Source organism: Oncorhynchus mykiss, chromosome 17 (assembly GCF_013265735.2).
Source record: "Oncorhynchus mykiss isolate Arlee chromosome 17, USDA_OmykA_1.1, whole genome shotgun sequence".
Classification (NCBI taxonomy): Eukaryota; Metazoa; Chordata; class Actinopteri; order Salmoniformes; family Salmonidae; genus Oncorhynchus; species Oncorhynchus mykiss.
In genome coordinates, this window is record NC_048581.1 from 39905249 (window position 1) to 39918114 (window position 12866).

At 39.5% G+C, this 12866-nt stretch overlaps 1 protein-coding gene across 1 annotated transcript; it reads left to right on the forward strand.

Moving 5' to 3' along the window:
- The first annotated feature begins 1024 nt into the window (after positions 1–1024).
- On the forward strand, positions 1025–12549 carry LOC110493887 (1,25-dihydroxyvitamin D(3) 24-hydroxylase, mitochondrial). The gene is made up of 12 exons (XM_021568449.2): positions 1025–1496; positions 1647–1837; positions 1955–2048; positions 2137–2230; positions 2496–2587; positions 3091–3202; positions 5611–5762; positions 6422–6588; positions 7564–7642; positions 7750–7947; positions 9317–9428; positions 12186–12549. Exons 1-11 carry the CDS (start codon positions 1236–1238, stop codon positions 9425–9427), a joined length of 1551 nt encoding a protein of 516 aa, XP_021424124.1. The 5' UTR covers positions 1025–1235; the 3' UTR covers position 9428; positions 12186–12549.
- The last annotated feature ends 317 nt before the right edge of the window (positions 12550–12866 follow it).

The following is a 12866-nucleotide window of genomic DNA, read 5'->3' on the forward strand; positions in this document are numbered from 1 at the left end:
TAATGAGTCAAATAGTGTTATTTGACGTGTGTCTTTTTTGACCTCCAAATACCCAAACAGCGTTCAATGTGCCTCACCCGAATCATTTGGTATTTTTTCACCTCTTAAATTCACCTACTGTTCCAACGTGGTGGTGCACATGTAGCCCATAACCTGTTTTATAGATATGTAGTCATCCAATATTGTAAGAGCTTTCATTGGCTGCTTATTTGCCCCCTTTATTTATCCTATGGTTCTGGAACACTGTAAGAACGGCCCATTATCTGAATTCTGTTGCTGTACATTTCAAAAGTGCTGAACAAATAGTTATATTGACTACGTCCGTCGTCACGCTCGCATGTAATGTCTTAATCGAAATTACGGAATGTCTCTTATCCGCTCGTCGTCCACTTATGCCATAGCAAGTACATCTTAATTGTCATTAGAAACCACATTTATTTAAGCAAGTCAGCCATATCAGCTATGTTTTTTTTTAAAGCAGGAAACGAGGCTGAATGAACTGTTTCGCTGTCAGACAGGGCTCTGCTGATAACCAGGTGTAGCAGTGGTTAGCAGCAATTAATGTATTGTTTAGTGCTGTTTTGTGTAGTGGCTTTGCTGATGCATCCCACTTTTTTTGTGTGGCCCCACCAAGATTTACATGCTAAAATCGCCACTGGTCAGTGTCATGCATGTGTGTTTGTGTTTTGTGCGCACTATGATTGTACCCATGTGTGTGCTCCTGTGTTAGGGGATTACAAAACCCACATGCTCCCCCTAAGCACTCCAGTAAACATTTCTCAAGGTTCAAGGTTATTACGATGGCAACTGACACTCAGTGAGTAAGCACTTTTATAGGGCAACAACATGGTACTTCAAAACCCCAAAACATGCCATCCTCATCGCTGACATGCCCTCATAGTGTGACTGCTGATGGTTCAAGCGAACTGCGTCACCTTCAGTTTAGGCCGATATGTTTATTTATAAGTGATGAGGCAAGCGCACTTTCTGCGTCTATCTGGGGTCATGCGATCCTCACAATTTGGATCCATAAATGAATGGTGTGGGCTCGCCGGCCACACCATGCAAGCCCAATCCCTGATTGGTTATGAATAAACATTGTCAGAGTATATATATTGTGGTAGGCGTCACAGTTCCAAGAAACGAGAACACTGAAACTTCCAAGTTTCCAACAAAGCAAATACATTCATTCGTGTCCCAGTATTTATTCTTTATTAGCCTATCACAGCACGAGAATGAGGGCACAAATCCAAAAGGTACCACAGATAGTAGAATTGTTAAAAAAGAAAACGGTTGGTTTGCAGCACTTCAAGCCAACATCTTCAGTGTGCGTCCTGGACCCGAAGGATGCTACATTGGTTGCGCCTTGTCGACACAGTCTTCCCTCGCAGACTCAGAGCCTGGACTCGATACCTGGACCCACCAACTGGCCCTTATTTGGCAGTTTGATAGAACTACTACTCAAAGGAGGGCTGCAAAGACAACACAATGCATTGGTAAATTATAACAAAAATATATTATAACGAGAAGAATAATACAAACTAAAAACAATTCGACAGATGTTTTATTTTATTTCATTTTAATAAAGAATTAAGTTGTTTTATTTGTGGATTAAATGTTTTGTGTCTGATATTTCTTCCTTTTAGATTGATTACCATAAGAAATTCGGAAAGATTTTCCGGATGAAACTCGGCTCCTTTGAATCGGTCCATATTGGCGCACCTTGCTTAGTGGAGGCACTCTACAGAAAGGAGAGCGCTTACCCACAGCGTCTGGAGATCAAACCCTGGAAAGCATACCGAGACTTAAGAGACGAGGCATATGGACTTCTCATTCTGTAATTGGCACTTTTCAGTATTCCTATGATATCATGCTATTTGCTCAACAGAAATACACAGGTATCTATTTTAACAGACGTAGCCTACTAATGAATATATTTCCTGATGATTTTCAGGGAAGGGGAAGACTGGCAGAGGGTGAGAAGCACGTTTCAGCAGAAATTGATGAAACCCACAGAAGTCGCGAAACTTGATGGAAAAATAAACCAGGTTTGTAAGATAATTTATCTGCGTTAAAACAGCACATTTCAAGGTGAATTTGATCAAATAAGGACTTTTTATTGTCTCCGAAATGTAGGTGTTGGCCGATTTCGTTAGTAGAATTGGGCAAGTGACTGACAATGGACAATTTGTGGACTTGTACTTCGAATTGAATAAATGGTCAATGGAGAGTAAGTAGCCTATTGTTTATAATATAAATAACATATTTGTGGCTAGATATACATATTTACAATAAAGATTGTTGCTTATATGTAATGTGGATGTATTAAATCATTTGAATTATTCTAATGATAATTTCATTGTTTTAAAAACAAAATTAAGTAAAAGTCTTATTAGAATGAATGGACATTATAATTGATTTGCTACTGAGGAAAAGTTAAATCAATAACACATTAATACATGTTGTTGCTCAATTATTTTATTATCTAATTACAGCCATTTGCTTAGTGCTCTACGACAAACGCTTCGGACTTCTGCATGACAATGTCAACGAGGAGGCTATGACCTTTATCACATCCATAAAGACGGTAAGTGGTCATTGATTTTACACATCCAGTTACTATCTGCATATAGTGATTCAGGTATTGTGGGTGCAGCTGAAAACCCCTGGCTTGGGGATGATTTTAGTGATCTTTTTGTGACAGAGCTATACTGCGATATCGCTCTGAGCCTATAGATAGAGTGCAGTTCACTTTAGTGAGTGGGCTAATCACCACTGCTACAATTACTGATGAATCAGTAGACTATCTGAAACTGGTCTCTGAGCAGGCAGGAATTTACCGGGGCAAACTAATATCTTCAGCAGCCAGGAGACATGCATGTATTTACAACATCTTTTAAACAACATTTTGTTATAGTAACCATGGTCCTGTGCTATAAGTTGATATTGAAACACTGGAGGTAATATTTGAAAATGACTGGTTGCAACTATAAATTGTTACATTGTCATGTACTGTATGTCTTTATTTGATTGTTACATTTAAAGTCTCTCTCTCTCTCTTTCCCTCTCTCTCTCTCTGTGGATGTGTAGATGATGAGCACATTTGGCGCCATGATGGTCACGCCAGTGGAGCTCCACAAAAAACTGAACACCAAAACATGGCAGGACCACACCACGGCATGGGACCGTATATTCAGTACAGGTAAAAATTCCTCCTACTCTCGGTCCCCTCCCCATCCCTCTAAAGAAACCTCCCCTCCATGTCCACTCTCTCACCCTAAAACCTCAATGCCCCCTGATCTCGCTCCCAACCACCGCTAAAGCAACCACATCGCACCCAACCACCGCTAAAGCACCCCCCCTAGTCACTTCCAACTGCCCTCCCTCTAAGTGACCTCCTCTCCATGTCCTCTCTCCCTCTGATGAAACCTCAATGCCTGCCACGTTCACTTCCAACCCCTCTCTTGACACCCCCCAATCCTTCCACCCGGAGCGTGTCCAGATGACGTATTACCCAAGAACCGCTTTGAGCAAATTTCCAGTCAGGTGATAGGAGAGAGAGAGAGATATGAACCGGGTGCCTCTGCGATCAGTGGTGGAAAAAAGTACCCAATTGTGATATTTGAGTAAAAGTATTGATACCTTAATAGAAAACTACTCAAGTAAAAGTCACCCAGCAAAATACTACTTGAGTAAAAGTCTAAAAGTATTTGGTTCTAAATATACTTAAGTATCAAAGTAAATGTAATTGCTAAAATATACTTAAGTATCAAAAAGTAAAAGTAATTTCAAATTCCTTATATTAAGCAAAGTAGACAGCACCATTTTCTTGTTTTTACTTTGTACAAATAGCCAGGGCACACTCCAACACTCAGACATAATTTACAAATTATGCATTTGTGTTTAGTGAGTCTGCCAGATCAGAGGCAGTAGGGATGAATTGGACCATTTTCCTGTCCTGCTAAGTGTTCGAAATGTAACCAGTACTTTTGGGTGTCACGGAAAATGTATGGAGTAAAAGATATTTTTATTTTATTTATGAATACACTGAAGTAAAAGTTGTCAAATATAAATTATAAAGTACCGATACCCCAACAATTACTTTAGTAGTGTTTGAGCATGTTTACTTAAGTACTTTACACCACTGTCTGCGATCCATGCACTTGTCTCACCCCCTCTTACTCAACACAATCAGAGTTGTAGTAAACCGGATGACCTAAGGGGGAGAACACTGCCAAATATTTGTAGTAGCGGGAACAGGGATGGAGGGGAGGAGGAGACGTGGGAGTGGAATGTTGGCTCAGGGCCTTGCTACGGATCGTTTGTTGTGCTGCTTGCTTGCCGGTGGCTTGTAGGCACCTGTCCACCCTCTCTTACACACACATATATGTATATACACAGGTGCGGGGGGGGGGGGGGGGGGGGGGGGCTCTATTTTGTGTGTGTGTGTGTGTGTGTGTGGCTTTAAGGCCTAATTGTCAAGACATGTCATTGGAAAAAGGAAAAACACAACCTGTCCTGATGTTTTCATCTGATTGTCAAACAAATCACTTAAAAAAGTAGGCTACCTACGCACATTCAGTCCACCCAAATAATTCCTGCCTCCAATCAAAAACACAACGTGTAATGACATTTGGCGATCGTCATTAGAACTTCACTCTTGTAGCCTGGATTAATCGATACTCCTTGGTGACAAAACAACCTTCTTGTAAAAAGAAAAGTCGGGACACATGAAAAGGGACTGAAATACAGGACTGTCACGGGATGACAAGTGCAGTCACAATGGGATTTTTCTTTTTAAACCACAGAGGTGGGCTGTATCGCATTAGTGGATACTCACACTGCTCTCAGGTCAGGTCCGCCAGTTTTGACTTGCAGAAGTTACTTTTCATAGCAGGTTAAGAGTACTTACACAGCAGGTTAGGATAGTTAACATGACAGGTTAGGAGAATTAACGTAGCATGTTAGCAGAATTAGGTTAAGGTTAGATAAAAGGTTAGGGTTAGGTAAAATCCTAAAATTGTCCCCGATGCCAAATCGAACATATCTAGCTACAACCAGGCCTGCCCTGGGAACAGTCTTGGGTTCCACTGATTTGGAAAAAGCTTTTACCATTGTAGCAGTTCAAAATAGCATTTCAAATAAAAAGGAGAATGGTTCAATTAGCATTATTTTGATTTTTGTTGCATTTAAGGGGTCTCAAGGGGTCTCCTATACGTCATTGTAATTAAGAATTTGTTCTTAAGTGACTTGCCTAGTTAAATAAAGGTTAAATAAATACAAATAATAAACAGTGGCCGTGTATGTTGTCCTCGTGGCCAGGTTCAGTAGATAAAAGATGGTTGAGGGCTTTTGAATTTAGCGATAGGGAGTGGAAGTGAGAGCATTTTCTGGCTTGTTAAATATCGTTGACTTGTTTGTAGAAGTTAAAATTATCATTGTTTATGACTGGTTACAGCCTTTCACAAATGAGAATCCATGTTTTGGTGAATAAAGTTGACCATTTAGAATGGCTTTAAAAATGGACTATATGCAGTCATTGTTACCTAGCTTTAAAAAAAACATCTGTCAGTTAATTATTTCGCGTTTGTCTCTTGTTGTTGTCCGCAGCCAAAGTCTACATAGACAAGAAGATAAAGCGCCATGCAGGGGCAACAGGGCCCAGTGACGACTTCCTGTGTGACATCTACCGCCACAGTCACCTGTCCAAGAAAGAGCTGTACGCCGCCATCACAGAGCTCCAGATCGGAGGAGTGGAGACGGTAAGGATCAGTTGACAAATGTAACAGAGATGGTTCGGTGAATCACACTTGCATGATGAGTATCCTTGCTAATAATTTAGCGTCACAACACTGAAGTGTGATAGTCCTCAAATTTTTCCGGTGAACTGTGATGAGTTACATTGCTTGTCACCTGAAGACTTGCTTAATGACTAGGTTTTAGCGGGACCCGGATTTGAATCTCGGTCGTACAAACAAAAACATGGACAGATTTATCATTCACTTGCACCAGTGACTAGTTTGCTTTTCTATTTTCTGAAAAATAAGAGGGGAAAACATGACACTCCTTTATTGTTGATGACTTTCACCTTACTTCATTTCTTGCTCCCATACATTGTTTTAACTAATTTACTCTACGCTTGAAGTGGTATTCCCTCCCTGTGAGAGAAGAAACAAACAGGTGCAAACTGTAATAGTAGTGGTTCAAAGACTGAGGTAATCTGGTCTGCAGTCCAGATGTGACAGAAACAGCCCTTGAGGAACCCCTCACGTTCCTCAGCTCCATCTACTGTAGGACCCCCTCTATGGAATGCAGTATATAGTATCTCTCTGAATGAGTCTGACATCTCTCTCTCTCTCTCTCTCTCTCTCTCTCTCTCTCTCTCTCTCTCTCTCTCTCTCTCTCTGTTGATGTTTTCTAGACTGCCAACAGCATGCTGTGGGCTATTTTCAACCTCTCCCGTAACCCCTGCGTTCAGAAGAAGCTGCTCCAAGAAATCAGAGAGGTTCTGCCTGCTAGTCAGACTCCCAGTGCCAAGCACCTCCAGAGAATGCCTTACATCAAGGCCTGCCTCAAGGAATCCATGAGGTACAGTAAGACATTCCACTGGGATGTGACGCAAAAACAATAACATTGCAGTCATCGTGTACTGTATGTCATTCAAACCGGTACACAAGTCCAAAACAAATGAGTTGAGGCATGGGCGCTTGACTTTGTCTGAAAGTGGGTGCGCAAAAAAAACTATAATAATTTTGAATGAAACACAAAAATAAATAAAACATTGGTTGTTGCAATTTTTAAACCATTTCCTGCAATTCTGCACTGTTTCTTCACAGGGGGAATCCATATTAAATATATTGAACTTGAGTACTTTTTATCATAAACATGACAGATAACAAATCCTAATTTCTAAATTGCACAATATATATTCAGTCAATAAAAAAACAAGTGCCATTTAAGACTGATTTATTGAAACCACAAAGTCAACTAGTTATATTATATTGTGGAACACAATCTTCAAAAAGGCAGTAACCTCAGCAGTGGCGCTTGCTTGTAAAAGCCTATTACTGTGCAATGGCATAGCCTTGTTTTGTTAATTTAGCAGACAATACACTTTTATTTCCCAAGCCCTTATCACAGTCAACACACACCTAATTTATAGTAAAACAAACTATGTGATATATCAGAATAAAATAGAACAGAATATTTTTTCGAATTAAAAAAATTGGCAGTGTGAAGTGATGATGCGCATCTCGCGTCGAGAAAAGAGTGATCATTTGAAACGGGGCTCAATTTGGCGAGTTGAAAGAAAAACATTTTAGGGTTAATCGGTCTTCTTTTTAATATACAGAAATTTCGATTTACAAGTGTTTTTTGTAGTTTAATGCAGAAACTCACACAGATAATGTCTATGAATTTTGACAAATGAGCTATTTTCCTTTCAACTTGCCTTTAAAAAAAGGTTTGAGTATGTTTAACTGATCCTAAATAGCTTACACGTACGTACATGTGTCCTCCCGCTTCAAGACTATATTTCCAAACACTTTTTTCAAATTCCTGCAGGTTATCGCCGTCAGTTCCCTTCACGAGTCGGACCTTAGACAAAGACACTGTGTTGGGGGATTACTCCATTCCCAAGGGGGTAAATGGATTACTTCGTTTTCCATCATTTAAGAGCTCATGTTGGGGCGATTACAGTCTCGGCTCATTTAACATTTGATTTGAGTGATTTTTATTTTTCATTTGCAGACAGTGTTGATGATCAACAGCCATGCTCAGGGTGCCAATGAGGAATACTTCCACGACAGCAGCCGGTTTAAACCAGAGCGTTGGCTAAAAGAGAGCAGTACCATCAACCCCTTTGCCCATGTGCCGTTTGGTGTTGGGAAGAGGATGTGTATTGGGCGGCGTCTGGCAGAGCTACAGCTGCAGTTGGCACTCTGCTGGGTAAGAACAACCTCCTGTGCCCCCAAAGTGGCCACCAAGTTGCCAACATTGTAGTATTACCGCAGGTTGGGCTTAACACCTGTGGGCGATATACAGTATACTACTCCGTCTTCCTGCGTGAGGTTTCAATGTGTACAGTCCCTTTTCACATACGTTGTGTTCTAGCCTGAATTGAAAATGTATTCAATTTATATTTTGTGTCACTAGCCAACATACAATACCCCAATAATTATGTTTTTAGAAATTGTTACAAATTAATTCAAAATAAAAAGCTGAAATGCCTCAATAAGTTTTCAACCCCTTTGTTATGACAAGCTTAAATAAGTTCAGGAGTAAACCTCTGCTTAACAAGTCACATAATAAGTTGAATGGACTCACTCTGTGTGCAATCATAGTGTTGAACATAATTTTTTTATGACTACCTCATCTGACTACCACATCCTGTTTGCAACAAGGCACTAAAGTAAAACTGCAAAACCTGAGAAAGACATTAACTTTATGTCCTGAATACAAAGCATTATGTTTGGCATAAATCCAACACCACTGAGTACCACTCTTCATATTTTCAAACTGCGTTATGTTATGAGTATGCTTGCTATCGGCATGGCCTCGAGAGTTGTTTTAGGATAAAAAGTAACAGAATAGAGCTAGGCACAGGTAAAAACCTAGAGAAAAACCTGGTTCAGTGTTCTTTCTAACAGACACAGGGAGACAAATTCACCTTTCAGCAGGACAATAACTTAAAACATAAGGACAAATATACACTGGAGTTGCTTACGAAGATGACATTGAATGTTCTTAAGTGGCCTAGTGACAGTTTTGAGTTAAACCGTCTTGAAAATCTATGGCAAGACTTGAAAATGGCTGTCTAGCAATGATCAACAACCAACTTGACAGAGCTTGAATCATTTTCTAAATAACAATGTGCAAATATTGTACAATACTGGTGTGCAAAACTTGTAGAGACTTACCCAGAAAGACTCACAGCTGTAATTGCTGCTAACGGTGACTCTAACATGTAAACATGTATTGACTTAGGGGTGTGAATACTTATGTAAATGAGGTATTTCTGTAGTTACATTTCAATATATTTGCAAAAATTTCTAAAAACATGTTTTCACTTTGTCATTATATTCATATTGAATTCAGGCTGTAACACAACAAAATGTGAAAAAAGTCCAGGGGTATGAATACTTTCTGAAGGCACTGTATAACTTTAAGTTCCAAGAAGACTTTGTCCTGCAATGTGTGTTAACCTTGAAAAATGGTTTCATGTCACCATGTGAGTCTTACCTCAATTGATACTGGTTGTCCTTTTACATGCCCTTCATAATCTAATGATTGCTCCTTTTTCCTGTCTTTCTATCAGGTCATCAGAGATTATGAAATTGTGGCGACAGATAGTGAACCAGTTGAAACGATCCATTCGGGGACGCTTGTTCCCAACCGTGAACTCCCTGTGGCTTTCATTAGACGATGAGGTAAGAATAACATTCACCCTTGAATATACCTCAAAATCATACATATACTGAAACTTACAGTGCCTTCGGAAAGTAGTCAGACCCCTCGACTTTTCCACATTTTGTTACCTTAGTCTTATTCTAAAATGGAATACATGTTTTTAATAATAATCAGAAATCTACACACACTACCCCATAATGACAAAGCAAAAACAGGTTTTTAGACATTTTTGCAAATATATTCTAAATAAAAAACAGAAATACCTTATTTACATAAGTATTCAGACACTTTGCTATGAGACTCAAAATTAAGCTCAGGTGAATCGTGTTTCCATTGATCATCCTTAAGATGTTTCTACAACTTGATTGGAGACCACCTGTGGTCAATTCAATTGATTGGACATCATTTGAAAGGCACACACCTGCCTATATAAGGCTCCACAGTTGACAGTCCATGTCAGAGCAAAAACCAAGCCATGAGGTCGAAGGAATTGTCCGTAGAGCTCCAAGACAGGATTGTGTCGAGGCACAGATCTGTGGAAGGGTACCAAAATATTTCTGCAGTATTGAAGGTCCCCAAGAACACATTGGCCTACATCATTCTTAAATGGAAGATGTTTGGGACGACCAAGACTCTTCCTAGAGCTGGCCGTCAGGCCAAACTTAGCAATCGGGGGAGAAGGACCTTGGTCAGGGAGGTGACCAAGAACCTGATGGTCACTCTGACAGAGCTTTAGAGTTCCTCTGTGGAGATGGGAGAACCTTCCAGAAGTACAACCATCTCTGTAGCACTCCACCAATCAGGCCTTTATGGTAGAGTGGCCAGACGGAAGCCACTCCTCAGTAAAATGCACATGACAGCCCGTTTGGAATTGCTAAAAAGGCACCTAAAGACTCTCAGACCATGAGAAACAAGATTCTCTGGTCTGGTGAAACCAAGATTGAACTCTTTGGCCCGAATGCCAAGCGTCGCCTCTGGAGGAAACCTGGCACCATCCCTACGGTGAAGCATGGTGGTGGCAGCATCTTGCTGTGGGGATGTTTATTAGCGGCGGGGACTGGGAGACTAGTCAGGATTGAGACAAAGATGAACGGAGCAAAGTATAGTGAGATCCTTGATGAAAACATGCTCCAGAGCGCTCAGGACCTCAGGCTGGGGTGAAGGTTCACCTTTCAACAGGACAATAACAATAAGCACACAGCCATGAACACAGGAGTGGCTTTTGGAAAAGTCTTTGAATGTCCTTGAGTGGCCCAGCCAGAGCCCGGACATGAACCTGGAAAGACCTGAAAATATCTGTGCTGCAACGTTCCCCAACCAACCTGACAAAGGTTGAGCGGATCTGCAGAGAGGAATGAGAGAAACTCCCCAAATATTAATGTGCCAAGCTTGTAGTGTCATACCCCAAAAAAACTCAAGGCTGTAATCAATGCCAAAGGTGCTTCAACAAAATATTGAGTAAATGGTTTGAACACTTTTGTAAATGTGATATTTGAGTTGTTTTTTTGTAGACAATACCCCATTATGGGGTATTGTGAGTAGATTGATGAGGGGAAAAAAATATTTAATCAATTTTAGAACAAGGCTGTAGCATAATTTGTTTTGGAAAAGTCAAGAGTCTGAATACCTTCCGAATGCACTGTAAATCAGAGTAAAGACAATATATACAGTACCAGTCAAAAAAATTTGGACACACCTACTTTCTTTTTACTATTTTCTACATTGTAAAATAATAGTGAAGACATCAGAACTATGAAATAACACACATGGAATCATGTAGTAACCAAAAAATTTTTAATCAAATCAAAATATATTTTATATTTGAGATTCTTCATAGTAGCCCCCCTTTGCCTTGATGACAGCTTTGCACACTCTTGGCATTCTCTCAACCAGCTTCATGAGGTAGTCACCTGGAATGCATTTCAATTAACAGCTGTGCCTTGTTAAAGTGAATTTGTGGAATTTCTTTCCTTCTTAATGTGTTTGAACCAATCAGTTGTGGTGTGACAAGGTAGTGGTGGTATACAGACGATAGCCCTATTTGGTGAAAGACCAAGTCCATATAATGGCAAGAACAGCTCAAATAAAAAAAGAGAAATGACAGTCCATCATTACTTTAAGACATGAAGTTCAGTCAATCTGGAACGTTTCAAGAACTTGAAAGTTTCTTCAAGTGCAGTCGCAAAAACCATCAAGCGCTATGATGAAACTGGCTCTCATGAGGACCGCCACAGGAAAGGAAGACCCAGAGTTACCTCTGCTACAGAGGATTACTTCATTAGAGTTACCAGCCTTAGAAATTGCAGCCAAATAAATGCTTTTAGAAACAGGTCTCAACATAAACTGTTCAGAGGAGACTGCGTGAATCAGGCCTTCATTGTCGAATTTCAATAATAAGAAGAGACTTGGTTGGGCAAAGACACATGAGCATCGGTTTTGATGTCTTCACTATTATTCTACAATGTAGAAAAGAGGAAAAATAAAGAGAAACCCTTTAATGAGTAGGTGTGTCCAAACTTTTGACTGGTACTGTATATTGTATAAATAGATATATATCTCATATCTCAAATTAATATAACACACACACACTTGTGGAATAGACACCAGCTAGAATGCGGTTTTAACCAATCAGCATTCAGGATTAGGCGCACCCGTTGTATAAACACACAATATATAACTATAAAAAGGTACATTCAACTCCACAAAAATAAGAAAACATATATTAGCAGGTTGTGAAATGTTGTATTTGATTCCATGTGTTATTTTCTCCAAAACAGGCTTCAAACACAGATCATTTGGACCTCACTACAGAAAGATAATAGATCTAGACCTGAATGTCCAGAGAGACTCCCTTTATTGCTGCTCTGTAAATAACAAAGAGAAAATATCAGATCTAACTATATTTTTATGTAATCCTGTCACATATACCTCAAACTAATATAAATGCATTTAAACTATCAACTATGAGAGTTAGCCTACTTGTTGACCAATAACTTTTAGCTTGTGTTGTAAGACAACTGCACTTTACTGCCCACTAATCTTAAACAACTGTTCTTATGTCAAAAATGTTAAATAAATTATGACTTTTGTATATGTTGTCTTTGTATGTTAAAGTATATACATTACATGAATAAAGGCTACTTGTGTATTTTTTTTTCCCATTGTGTATGAAGTGCAATAATAGTGTCAACATGATGTACATTTAAAACATTGTAATTCTTAGAGAGAATATATTTCATCCACTTTTTCTTTTTGTTGCAGTATTTTCAATGTTTGAAATTGTAGTTACTTTGCGGAATATGGTTTAAGATTAGTACAATTGTATCACAGCCACACACCAAAGCTAAGGACCTAATGATTTTTGGCTTTGGCATATCATAGTAATCAAGTGCTATTTGCATGTGAAAATTTCATGGAATGCTCCATGGTAATCTTACCAGCTCTTGTGCTCAGCTCAG

What these genes read in the sequence shown, in the direction of transcription:
- LOC110493887 (XM_021568449.2), top strand. Translation starts at nt 1,236, where the DNA reads ATGAGGGCACAAATCCAAAAGGTACCACAGATAGTAGAATTGTTAAAA. An exon ending in AGATCGGAGGAGTGGAGACG is followed by an intron (nt 5,763 to 6,421) that starts GTAAGGATCAGT and finishes GATGTTTTCTAG; the next exon opens with ACTGCCAACAGCATGCTGTG. An exon ending in TGCCTCAAGGAATCCATGAG is followed by an intron (nt 6,589 to 7,563) that starts GTACAGTAAGAC and finishes AAATTCCTGCAG; the next exon opens with GTTATCGCCGTCAGTTCCCT.